Source organism: Neovison vison, chromosome 4 (genome assembly GCF_020171115.1).
Source record: "Neovison vison isolate M4711 chromosome 4, ASM_NN_V1, whole genome shotgun sequence".
In the NCBI taxonomy this organism is placed as follows: Eukaryota; Metazoa; Chordata; class Mammalia; order Carnivora; family Mustelidae; genus Neogale; species Neogale vison.
The window spans coordinates 219,418,573-219,431,492 of record NC_058094.1 but is presented as its reverse complement, the minus strand read 5'-3'; the positions used below and the strand labels follow the sequence as shown (position 1 = coordinate 219,431,492).

General features: G+C 46.3%; 1 gene segment (V, D, J or C); it reads right to left on the bottom strand.

Annotated features, from left to right (window-relative positions):
* Window positions 1–5,258: 5,258 nt before the first annotated feature.
* On the bottom strand, window positions 5,259–11,947 carry LOC122905459. The segment is given in 4 exon segments: window positions 5,259–5,324; window positions 6,065–6,219; window positions 11,389–11,751; window positions 11,886–11,947. Coding segments are annotated over 4 exon segments (633 nt in total).
* Between the last annotated feature and the right edge of the window lie 973 nt (window positions 11,948–12,920).

The window sequence follows — 12,920 nt, the reverse complement described above, 5'->3', positions numbered from 1 at the left end:
CGGTTTCCCATATTCCTCTGAGACAGTTGCTCCTCTGTACCTGCCCCTGGCGTCAAGGCTGCCTTGCCCAAATCCTTCTACTGTGGAGCTCATTAGGGTTTAGAGGGACCTCCCACCTCTTCCATAGCTAGGTAGCTGAGCAATAACTGAAAACTTCTTCCACATCTGCCTGATATTGGATCCAGGCCCAAGTTTTTCTTAACCCTTTCCTTTCCTTGGCTGCTCTCCCAGCCAGACCTCAGAGCCCCCTTTGATGTCAGTGGGGTCACAGTGCCATCTTGTGGCCAATGACTGCAGTTTCACCTTCGCCTCTTCTGCAATGGCCCAAGGGATGCTGGGAAGTGCTGCAGAGTCAGCAGGGAGACTATCCCAGAAGTGGCATCCTGCAGATTTTATGCTCAGTTTCCTGAAACCCTGCTCGGAATACCAATGCCTAATCCTGACTCTATTCCTTTGAGCTACCGTGCTTAATCTCCTACCCTCTTACTAAACAGCTATCACATATCAGGCAGTTAAGCCTAAATGGAATCTCCTTCAAAGCTATCTCATGAAAGGGAGAGGGACAGAATGGGAGGTATGGAAGAAAATAGTATTTAGTCTAAAATAGGAAGGAAAATACAGAAGATTGAAGTATAACGAGGTTCTTTTATCTCTGTTACTAGAAATAAACAAAAATGTCCCTTCCACCACCAAAGGGCCCCTTCAAAATACAGATCCACGGAAGACTAGGGACACAATGAGATTACCTTCAAGATGGGGTCCAGTGTGTGGCAATAAAAAGTAAAATCGGAATATAAGAAAAATACAAGACATCTTATAAGATAATATGGAATCAAGGAGGATGCAATATCTAATGGGAAAAATAAGGATGGATGGAATTAAAATAAGCAAAGGATCATCTACACTAAACGGATAGTTTATACAAAGTACATCTGCTCATTTAGGCAGCAGGGAGTGAAGAGAGTATTAAAAGGAAGCTGAATCTGCCAGGGTTGTGTGGAGAAAGGAGGGAAAATTGGAGACAGGGTCCAGGGAAGAAGTCCCCAGAATGCCATTCCAAGGATAAGGAGCTCCTAAATGTGCCCTAGACTTTCTCATTCCCACAGACACAGGGCAGCAGAGCAAACAGTGCTTTGCTGATACCACAATTAAAATAAGACCAGGGGTACCTGGGTGGCTCAGTCGGTTAAGCATCTGACTCTTTATTTTGGCTCAGGTCATGATCTCAGGTCCTGGGATCAAGCCCTGCTTCGGGCTCCATGCTAGGAGTGGAGCTTGCTTAAGATTCTCTCTCTCCCACTCTAAAAATAAATAAATAAACAAATAAATAGGGGAAAAAATAAGGAGTTTTCCTTCCTTGGACACTTCCTTTGACTCCCTTCCAAGGACACTCTTTCTCTGGAGAAAGATATTTGGTATCCTGAGCTACCACAATTCTGAGTAGATTTGGGGTGACCGTACCCCTTTGCCAGCTATGCAAGGCTCAGGACACCTCCATCACTGCTGAGTCTGTGACATTCTGTCCCAGTCTAGGAGTCCTGGGCTATCTTCTCACAACACCCAGAAACCCATGAGCCGTGATCCTATGAACCCAGAGCATGGCTTTAGATTCCATAGACCCAATCCACAGCTTCACGCACTCCAGTGGAAGATGTTATTACTGCATAATTATTTATATAACAGGTAACAATATAACAAGATATAATGCAGCAAATAAAACAAGTAAAAAGGAATAGGGGCACTATTATAAAGAAAATATCCTATCTTCTCACATCAAAGAATTCGAGGAAATAATTTCAACTCAGAAGGCTTGGGTATCGAAGAAAACACACCATCTCTAGGAATCTCAGAGTGACTCAGGGCATCAGGGTAGGTGAGGCTGGGGAAGCCCATTCAAGTGCTGTGGGCTCACTGCCAGGACCCACAGTGCTGGAAAAATGACAACAAACAGAGTCAGGGAGCCTCCCAAACTGGGCAGAGGAAGTGAGGTCTTCTCGTTGTTATGGGGCTGGTCCCTCCACCACCACAAAAGCAGTGAAGACTTGTACTTCAAACATGAAGACAGGCTGCTACTCTGTTGCTAAAGGTTTCCAATGTTTCATGGACAGAAGAGGCTTTAGAGGAAAGAATGTGCCCAAGAAGGTGGTCAGGAACTTTCGACATGCCCAGCCACAGATCTGTGCAGACGAGGAGGTGTGTCCGCTAACAGAAGCCTCAGTTCTGTAGCAGACCCCTTGTGTCCCCAGCCATCAGTCCTGGGCTTGTAGCTGTACTCTGGCTCTGGGACTTCTGGAACCCAATGAGTCAGAATAGTTTCATCCACCAACATTTATATGCATTTCGGGATTTATCTAGAGTCTCTTCCTACCCAAAGGACAGCTGATGTTCAAATCTACTTCTTGTCCATCAGGAAATGAAGAACAAAGGGCGGACAGTTTAGGGGCTCCAGCTGCAGCAAGGGGAGAGGAGTCTGAGGTTTGTGAAGAGCAAGGAGGTGACGGTGCCCCACTGTCGTGGGACTGCTGGCACAGAGGTACACAGCCGAGTCCCCCTGCTCTGCACGCTGGATCTGCAGAGTGGAGGAGGTCCCCTCAGACCTCTTGGCCGAGAACCGATCATTGGTCATCCCTGATTTGTCCACTGCATCCGCGTTTTGGAAGTAAACCAAAAACTCCGGGCCTTTCCCTATGGTTTGTCGGTACCAATAAAGGACAGCATGACCAGAAATGGGATCACACCTGAGAGTTACATTTTGGCCCCTCTTTGTGACCCTGTGCCTGGGGAACTGGGAGACTCCGGGTCCTGCGTGACCTGGGGAGACACAAGTCGGGCACAGTCAGGAGAAATGGGCTGTCCTCTTGGCACGTAATCATCACTCACACTCACACATAAGAATTCACTGAAACTGCTTGGTGTTCTGAGGACTCACCTTGCCCCAGGAGACAGAGGGTCACCCAGCAGAGGAGCCTGGGGTCCATGGTGGAGTCAGGGCTGGGCTGGGCGGTTCCCCAGATAGAGGTTCTCGTGAGCATGAGCTGAGAAGGAGGGAGGTCCCTTGTCTGCACAAGGCAGTTCTCACAGTGACATCACTACCTCTATCAATTCCCCCAACCTCAGGGGACACGATTTATGTTATAACATATGTGGATGACTAATTTAAGTATTTAAAAGCTCCTTTCTTAACAAAGTCAATGCATGGGTTGTCCTTTTCAGCTCCAGTGCTGTCTGAAGGCAGTGGTCTCACATGTGTCATCTTCTCCTTCACCCATCACACCTCTGTCTGCTGGGCATCATCACTGAGATGTGTCAACAGCACCTTTAATACAAGGAACTAAAGGGGAATTCATTGTCTCATTTGCAAGTCAGGACCTCAACTATTCTATCATCATCCCTTCCATTATCTCAGTGACACACACTCAACATTATCCATTTTGTGGGCAAGAATGGGCACTGGGGTGGGGGTGGGTCTCAATTTCACCCTAGAAGTCTCTTGAATGCACTGACTTATTGGGAGATACAGGGATGAAGAGATGCCCTGGGAAGCTACCTGAGCTGGCAGCTCCTCTTCATTCTGCAGGTCAAAGACTGTTGTTCTCCCTGCCCTCACTAGTCTTTGTGTAATATTATGTCCCCCAGCCCACAGCAGAGCCTCATGCCATAATAAGTCACCAGATATTACAAATTAGGTTCCTTCTAGATTATTTGTGGAAGAAGACTCAACCTCATTGACCTTCAACACTGCTGTATAACATGGAATAATATCATGGTAAGAAACCTAAGAAGCTGTGTTATAGTTAATTTAATTCTCCCTTTGACTGTGAGCAGAACTTCTCATTTCTAGCCATTAACATCCGCCCACTTTTATCAGTGGGTTCACTGGAGTTTCAAGCATCCTTTCCTTCAGAGAGAGAATGAGAGCAGAGAGGACTGGAAGAGGCCTTGCAGAAGAGGCGAAGGTGAAACTGCAGCAAGGTGCTGGGGTCAGGGAGGATGACTGTGGCTCTGTGTCTCCACTGCTTGCCCAAGAAAACACAGCCGAGTCCCCCATAACTGGGAAGGCCACTCAAATGCACGCAGTAAAAATGTTTGGTTGACTTGTTGGAACGTTGTCAAAAGGCTCTAATTCACAGTTTCGCTATTCTCACTCAAGAGTTACTGCTCATCTCTTTCTTGTGAATGGGTGTTGGAGGGTCTGGGTGACCCATCCGTGGAGCCAGCAGGTGAAGGAGACAGTCCTACAGATCTACTTGGGAAATGACTACAGTCTAAGCGAAGTGGACTCAGGGATAAAACATCTTTCCATGTGCCTGGAATTGCTTCCAAGATACAAAGAACAAGTGTGTAGAACATCATGGAGCCCATGGTAGGGAGAGGCCAGCACCGGGCATCTCTACTTCCCTGACGAGGGCTCTGGTCCTAGGACATGGAACGCTGCTCCAGTTCACCATAGCTCACACAATGTGTCGGAGAGCTCCCTTTTTCTATTCTCTAGAATATGTTGTACAAAATTGAAATTATCCATGATTTGACCAATTTGCAAAATTGGACTGTAAAAGTATCCATGCCTGGTGTTTCGGGAGATGCGTAGGCATTAGCTATGGATTAGGTTTCATTATTATTTCATACATCCTCATTTCTTTCTAATTTAATGGCGATTTTCATAGTGTTCTTTCACAGTTTGAGCTCTGTTCTATTTTTAGCTATCCTTTCTTTTTGATGCTTAATGTTATTTTTACCACCCTTCCTTCTTCATCAGTCCTGCTTACAGTGCTCATTTCCAAAGCAGTGTCTGTCATTGTTGAGTTTCATGAAGATATTTTGGTTTTTTGTTTCACCTATTTTTGTTCTTTATCTTTATGATTTTGCTTCTTCTACTTTTGGGTTAAGTTCTTCCGTTCTTGTCCTATGTCCTCAACTTGATATTTACATGATTACTTTTGGAACTCTTAAGTCCTTTGCATCTATAAATTTTCCTCTAAGTACAACCTTCGTATTCTCAGTATCTCTTATTTCTAAACATTAAAAATTCCTATTTAGATTTCTGGTAAAAATCTCAGGATTTATTTAAGATAATATTTTTAAACTTCTAATATGAGTTGTTTGGCTTTTTTTTTTAATAAAGACTACTTTTTGTTTTTTATTTTCGTCTTCAATGTATTGTTGTCAGAAAATGTGGTCTCTGTGATACCAGCACTTAAAAACTGATTGCAAGAAAAGTCTGCAGTCAGGACCCAGAAGATCTAGAACAGAGAGACATGTTAATTGTGTCCACCGTTCATCTGGGAAATAGGTGTGCCCAGAAGTGGCCGGCCACTCACAGGGACCTTGAACATGAGCATGAGTGGGAGTCAGCCGTCACAAAAAGGAAGAGTCCATGCCCAGTGCAAGGAAATAGTTCTCTGAGATGGGAAGGGATGTGGCAGAGACGAGAGCCAAGCAGTGTGGTGGGAACAGAGAGGGCCAGAGAGCTGTGGAATATAGGCCCAGAGGTGGGAGACGACAGACCTGGCAGGGACTTGTGGGGGGACTGCCCCCATGGGAAAGGCTGGCAGGAGCAGAGTCTATACCAGGGCATTAGAGATGCTGCTGAGGTGCCAGGGAGGGACAAGAGGATCTAGATGTATCTGATTTAACACTATATTGTTAATACTACATTGTATTGTTTATACAAACACCTGCTGAGCACAGAGAGAACAAAGGTGGAGACAGAGCCACCTGACAGCTGGGCTGGTCCAGGCCAGGCTGAGAGTGCCCTGGAGTTGGGTCTCAGCACACACTGAGGTTCACCCTGTATGCACAGACCACTGCAGCTTCCAGGGCTTCTGGGCTCCTGGGAGTGTGCAGAGGGCTCTGCTGAGTCCCGGGGCACGGGACCTCCCCCTTCCTTTTTTTGTGCAGAGAGGAGGCAGCTGGGCAATGCTGTGGGAACACTGCTGGCACAGAAGTACACAGATGTCTGGGAGGGGGCTGTGGACAGCAGCTTGAGAAGGAAGATTGTTACATTTTGCCTAGAGGCACTGTATCCATCCGGGACTTCTCCACTTGCAGAGGCGCCAGGACTGACTGAGTAATGGATCAGCCTCAGCCCATGTCCATGGTCTTGTCGATACCAGTACATGGAGTTGTGGTTCATATCCTGGTGACATTTCAGTGTCATGTTCTGTCCTGTCCCCAGGACCTGGAATTTGGGGGTCTGAGTGATGCCAGCATTCAGCGACCCTGTGGGGAAGGAGATAAAGCTGATGTCACAGACACAACGGAAAGGCTTAGGGTTGGGACCTTGAGATTTTCACCCAGGAAAGAGACCCAGGACTTGCCTGCCTGTAGAAGACAAAACACCACACAGCACAGGCGGCTGACGCTCATGGCAGGGGCAGGGCTGATGGAGGGGTCCTCTGGGTCTGTGGGCTGCTGAGCCTGGGAGGGGGCTCTCCAGGGAGTCATTCTGAGATGTCACTCTTCCTGCCTGGGCCCCAGAGCCAACCCTCGGAAGGGGCCACACCCCTTTTGCAGAGGGTCAAAGAGAAACATCAGAGTACAAGTAAACAGCCTAGGATGGAAAGAAAGAACTTGTCTGAATTGACACAGGTCTTACAAGTCTATCTTCACCTTTTTGTGAAACAATATGTAACCTTATGTACATTCTATTCCTGTAACCTAATCTCTCATCAGTGCACTGGTTTCACATATGCATATAAAGCCCATCTCTGTAGTTTTGAATTGAGGAAAATTCTTTAGGGCTTCCTGATACCTTTTATGACTCGTGTGTCCCAGATACTCCTTTAAGTATCTGTTTCCTCTTTGCTTCGTTGACCATCATCCCGTTAACATAATTCCAGCTACAATTCTCCCAGTATCTGGTTTCTAAACTTCAAGGTAAGGCTCATCAACTCTTGAGGAGCTGTTTTGCTCTGTTTCTTATCAGTTCACTAACGGGAGACGTACCAAATGCAGCCGGAGCACCTTTGTGCTCAGTAGGGCTCTTACTTCCCATGTTTGGGGTGAGACAGCGGTAAGCAGAAACACCTCAAGCCTGGGACTGACCTTTCTCTGTGGAAGATGAGGTCCACTCAGCAGTGCAGAGGACACACAGGCACAAAGGCATTCAGATGTGTGAGGGACCGTGGAGAGATGACAGCCTCCAGGGTAAGTGCAAAATGTTCTGGGTTTTTTGTTTGTTTTTTAATCGGAGACATCCATCCCATGGGGAACACCTTCTTGTGAGCAATAGCTTCCATTAATTAAGTAATAAAGGAAACAAAACTCGGAAACTGTATCCCATTGCCCATAGTCCCACGCTTAGAAGGACCCCATACCGTCTTCAGCGCTCTGTTGTTGTGATCTTCAAATTCTTAATAATATTTGAACCACAGGCTCTCCAAATCCTGTAGCCAGAGCTGGGCACGATTCTGTGTCTTCTGCCATGCTGGTTTCATTTTAGCACAATCACACATCTGGGGGCTCAGTGAATCCGCATCTCTGGGGGCGGGGAGAGGACACAGAAACTAAAACTGGAACTGAAGGGAAGCCTGATGTTATAACCATAATGTCAAGCCTTGGATTGGGACCTGGCAGGCCCAGGAGTGGGTTTCACATCTGTGCCTGGGACTTTTCTGGTCTGAGAGACAGAAGAACACACGATGCATGACAATGGTGGCAGGAGAGGCCGGAAGAGAAAGGGGGATTTTTCCAGGTCAAGGCTCATGTTCTGAGGGTTCGACACTGGGTCCAGGCAAAGGGAACCCTTCTGCCAAGACGGAATGATTTCTCAATGATGTCGCCATTGCCTGTGACCTGCTCAGCCCCAAGATGCCGTGTGTGAACAGGAAGCCCCGCTACATATGCATCTGATAGGAACACAACATAATTTCCTTGGAGAGGAAGACTTTTGGTCAAAACTTCATTATAAAATAATTGGAATGAATGGGTTCAGGAGAGAAGAAATGAATTTAAGTGAGTAAATAAATTTTATAAAAATAGCTTCAAGCAGCTAGGAAGAGCTTTCGATGATCATTTTATCAAATCATCTATCTGCAGATAGAATTGTCGCGAACACGGATCTTGTATCACACATGATTTCAAGCATTTCTTAACCATAGAACTTTGCAAAAGCACCTCCCTCTCTTAAATATATTTAGCTGTGTACTAAAGAGGAATTGTTTTAATGGGTAGAGACCTTATTTTTTTCCCAGATTTTATTTATTTACTTGAGAAAGAGAGAGCACAAGGTTGGGGGGGAGAGCAGAGGGAGAGGGAGAAGCAGGGAGCCCAGTATGGGGCTTGATTCCAGGACTCCAGGAGCAGAACCTGAGCTCAAGCAGATACCTAACTGACTGAGCACCCAGGCGCCCCTAGGTAGAGACTTTAAATATCCATTAAAAAGATGCCTGAGCAAAAGTAATCTATTGCAATCATTAGTTTGTCAGGGTTGGAGACAGGAGTTGCAAAGGGACATGAGGGAAATTTCTGGGTGATAAAAAATGTTCTATAGCTTAGTGTGGGTGTTGTTACATGGGTATATATACATGTAAATCGCCAAAAAAAATTGATCTGATCATTTAAAGTGTGTAATGCTTATTGTACATAATTCATTTGTCAATAAAGTTGATGTCAAAATGTTTGGAAAGGGATGTCATATGCTCTAGTTAATTTCATAATGAATCATCAGGCATAAATATTTCCATTTCTGTGCCAGCTAGAAGAGTTCTAGGTAAAATGTGTCCATACCCACCTTTGTACAAAAGAAACAGTGGAAAAAGCTGTCAGAGATTAGCAAAAGTAATCAAGATATCCAGATTCTTACTATGTGCTTGGTAGGTATTTTGTGCTTATTAAATGTTTATATAGCCCTGGAAGTTGGTACGATGGCTAGTTTTATGTGTTAACCTGACTGGGCTGTAGGGTACACAGATATGTGGCTAAATACTGTTCTGGATGTTCCTGAGAGATATAATTAATTTTTAAACAGGTAGACTTTTTTTGGTGGGATGTTGGTAGAAATAATTTTCTAATTTAATAATTTGAAAAACATATTTATAAACCCATATACGTAGAATAAATGGAAAGATATGGAGAAGATGGTTCATGATTTAAAAAAAAAATGTGGGTCTGTTTCAGTCCATCCCCGCTTTTATGTAGTCCCTCACTTCTTTTTTTTTTATTTTTAAAGATTTTATTTATTTATTTGACAGAGATCACAAGTAGGCAGAGGCAGGCAGAGAGAAATATATTATTTGTCCCAGGGGCTCAGGTCTGTGAATCATCAGTCTTACACATTTCATAGCACTCACCATAGCACATACCCCCTCCCCAATGTCCATAACCAAACTACCCTATCCCAACCCCCACCCCCCAGCAGCCCTCAGTTTCTTTCCTGAGATTAATAGTCTCTTATGGTTTGTCTCCCTCTCCAGTCCCATCTTGTTTCATTTCTTCCTCCCTACCCCCCATGACCTCCCACCCTGCCTCTCAAATTCCTCATATCAGGGAGGTCATATGATAATTGTTTTTCTCTGATTGACTTATTTTGCTTAGCACAATACCCTCTAGTTCCATCCACATCATTGCAAATGGCAAGATTTTGTTTCTTTTGTACATAGGTAGATTTTAACATTAGGGGAGAATAACCTTTTCATCAACAGAGTAAACCAGATTGCCATCCATAATGTAGGTGAGCCTCATCCAATCAGTTGAAGACCTGAATAGAACAAAAAGATGGATTCTGCCCCAGGTAAGAGAGAATTGTCCAGCTGATGGCCTTCAAACTGGAGAATCAGCTCTTCTTGCTTAACCTCTGAACTTGAATCTCTGCTCTCCCTGGGTCTCTAGCACCACCGGCCCAGCGTACAGATGTTGGACTGATCAGCCTCTACAACTATATGAGCTGATTCTCTATAATACCTAAATTATACACATATGTGTGTGTGTGTGTACTCTGTTTCTCTGGAGTACTCTGAGCGATACTGATAGATATTACTACTCTCATTTTATCCGTGAAAATTCTCAGACCATCATGTCAAGAAACTGGCCTCGGGTCTTGACTAGCAGGTTGTGCTAGAGCTGGAACCTAGAGCTGGGTGTATGGGGCTCCTTGTTGGATGTCTTTCTCCACATGCCTTTATCTTGGGGAACTAATCTCTGTCAATGATTTCATCAGAGCCAGCCAGGCTGAAAAGGACATGGAGGAAAGTTCTGGCTCTGAGGGCAGGTGTCTCTGTGAACATGCCTGACAGCACAGAGCTGTAAACGCAGCACATCACTCAAGAATCCATCAGACGGGGTTTGAGCCCCACTTCGGCCTCTGACTAGCTCTTTGATTTGCTCAAGTTCTTTAACTTAAGCACAACTCCCCTCATCTTTCAAATGGGAACAGAAATTGCATTTGTCTCTTAGGCTTTTTTTCTTCTTCGGATAATTCATGGAAATTTTGCAAATAAAGGACTTTTATTTGGCATGTAGTAAATTGTCAATACATGACAGTGCTATTTTCTTTTGGGAGTCTCCACCTGCTGCAGAGCTGAACTGTGTCTGGGCATGCATATATGGGGCCCTTGGAGTTTTGTGAGTCACTTGCTCTCATGGGACAGGGGGACCCAATAGAAATCACCAAATATTTAAGATAAATATTACACATTGATACAGCAGACCTTAAAACTCTCAAAGGCAAGAAACATACTAAACTAAAAAGAACACACGAAGCTGCATTTTCTATTTTAAGTGATACAGTACTTTACACAAAGTAGGGGACCTCACACTGTGGAGTGAAAGAAAGTAAGGAATAAATAATGAGTATCCACGGTCCTTTCCCTCATGGTAGATTGCAGCGTGTATGGGAACACCAAGCTTTTGCTTGTACACATCCCATTCCTGCTGTGCATCTGGACGAGCACATCTAGAAACCTTCCGACTCATACAGCCTCTACCAGAGACATGACATGACCTAGGTCCATGCCCTGCAGAACACTGCCCCCTTTCCGCTCTCTCTCTTTGTTATTTTTATTTTCTTGTTGTTGTTACAGGAAAGGATCAATGACTATTCTTCGCCTTGAAGTCACATTCCTTGAATCATCACCTGAGGCAGGTGGTCTTTCCCACCCTGCTCACCTGTTCCTGGGAAGGGAAGCCCAGGGAGGAAACAATTCCATAAGGAGGCAAGGAGCCCAGGTGTCAAAGAACAAAACCGTTCCTCGCTCTGCCAGTTCTGAAATAGAAGACCCAGGAAAACTACTTCCCCTCATATATGTAAGCAGGTAACATGATACGTATCTTGCATGATTTCTGTGGGCTCTAAGACGTGCCACACACATAAGCAGCAGAATGAGCATTGGGGAGAGGCCCGTCTGCTTTCCCAGGGCCCCGGGCCACTGTGGCTGGCACCGCCACCCTTGCCATCACTTCCTGCCCCGGGGGTTGTGGGGAGGATTTTTGTACAGTAGGCTGCTGATCGCGTAGGGCTGTGTTCACTGCTGGCCCAGAGATACAGGGCTGAGTCTTCCAACTCCAGCAAGTCCAGGACCAGCTGGGAGCTGGAGTTACTGAACTGTCGAGCTGAGAACCGTTCTGGCATGTCTCCTTTGTCTCTCTCTTCCATGTTGTAATACTGAATGAGAAACCGGGGGCCCTGGCCCGGAACCTGTTGGTACCAGTACACAGATAGATGTCCAGAGACAGGGGAACATCTCAGGGTCACTTTCCGTCCTCTTGTTTGGATCAGGTGTGTTGGAGTTTGGGTGACCCCAGATGCCACTGGGCCTGTTGGGGAGGAGACAGAAAGAAGCTGAGCACAGAGCAGAGAGGGAGGCCTCCTGCTGCAGCCGTCACCAGCAGGCCTGTATCACAGGCTGGCAAAACACATCGGAGGCGTGCACACTGTGCCTAGAACTCACCTGCTCCCAGGAGACAGAGCGCCACACAGCAGAGAAGCCTAGAGCCCATGGCGCATCGGGAACCCAAGAGAGCACCCCAACCAGGGATGGGGTCTCCTGGAGGATGCAGCCTAGAGTTCTGAACCTCCCATTTCCCTGATAGGCGTGTCTGCCCATGATGTCACCGCTGTGACATTGTTGCTCTGGCGTTACTCTCGCTGCTGGTCGCCTTCTGGTCTGATACCAAAGGGCACTTCAGTAGGACTCAGGATCAGCTCCTCCAGGAGCATTGCTTGTCCCACCAGTGCCTCCACAAGGGGTGGGTATGAGGTGGGCATGTCCTATTATGCCCCCAACACACTTGATTTCCCTTCACCTGCCCCGGCCCAACACTAATTCCCCAGGCCGTGGGGCTCCAACCCCTTCACTTTCGACTTCCCATCCAAGAGCAGGGACTACCTCCTTGGTGCATTCTGAGGTTCAAGGCACGTCTCCTCTGCTTGGGCAGTGAGGAGCCTGTGTTAGCCCCATGTGTCCCAGGACTCGCTCAAGAATCTCAAACCAGGGACACTGGGTGGCTCAGTGGGTTAAAGCCTCTGCCTTTGGCTCAGGTTATGACCCCAGGGTCCTGGGATCAAGCCCCGAATCCATCTCTCTGCTCATCGGGAAACCTGCTTCTTCCTCTCTCTCTGCCTGCCTCTCTGCCTCCTTGTGATCTCTGTCTGTCAAATAAATAAATAAAATCTTTAAAAAAAAAAAAAAAAGAGTTTCAAACCACCTGATGAAGGAGGTAGCCAAGAGTTCCCTTAACCTGTCCTCTCTTGGGCCACTCTCTCAAACCCTCCTGGGTCACCTTGGCTGACTGTTTGGGCACAGTCCCTCTGTGTGGCGATGGCTCCCTGTCTCACGGGTGGATACCTTCTCTCTAAATCAAGGACAGAAATTCCCCCCCATCTCCCACTGCTGTAACTACCCCCCACCACACCCTTTCTTCTGCTTTCCCAGCCTGGCTGATTTAGGGGTAATCTTCAGATCTACCCTTAGCCTGTGGAGGCG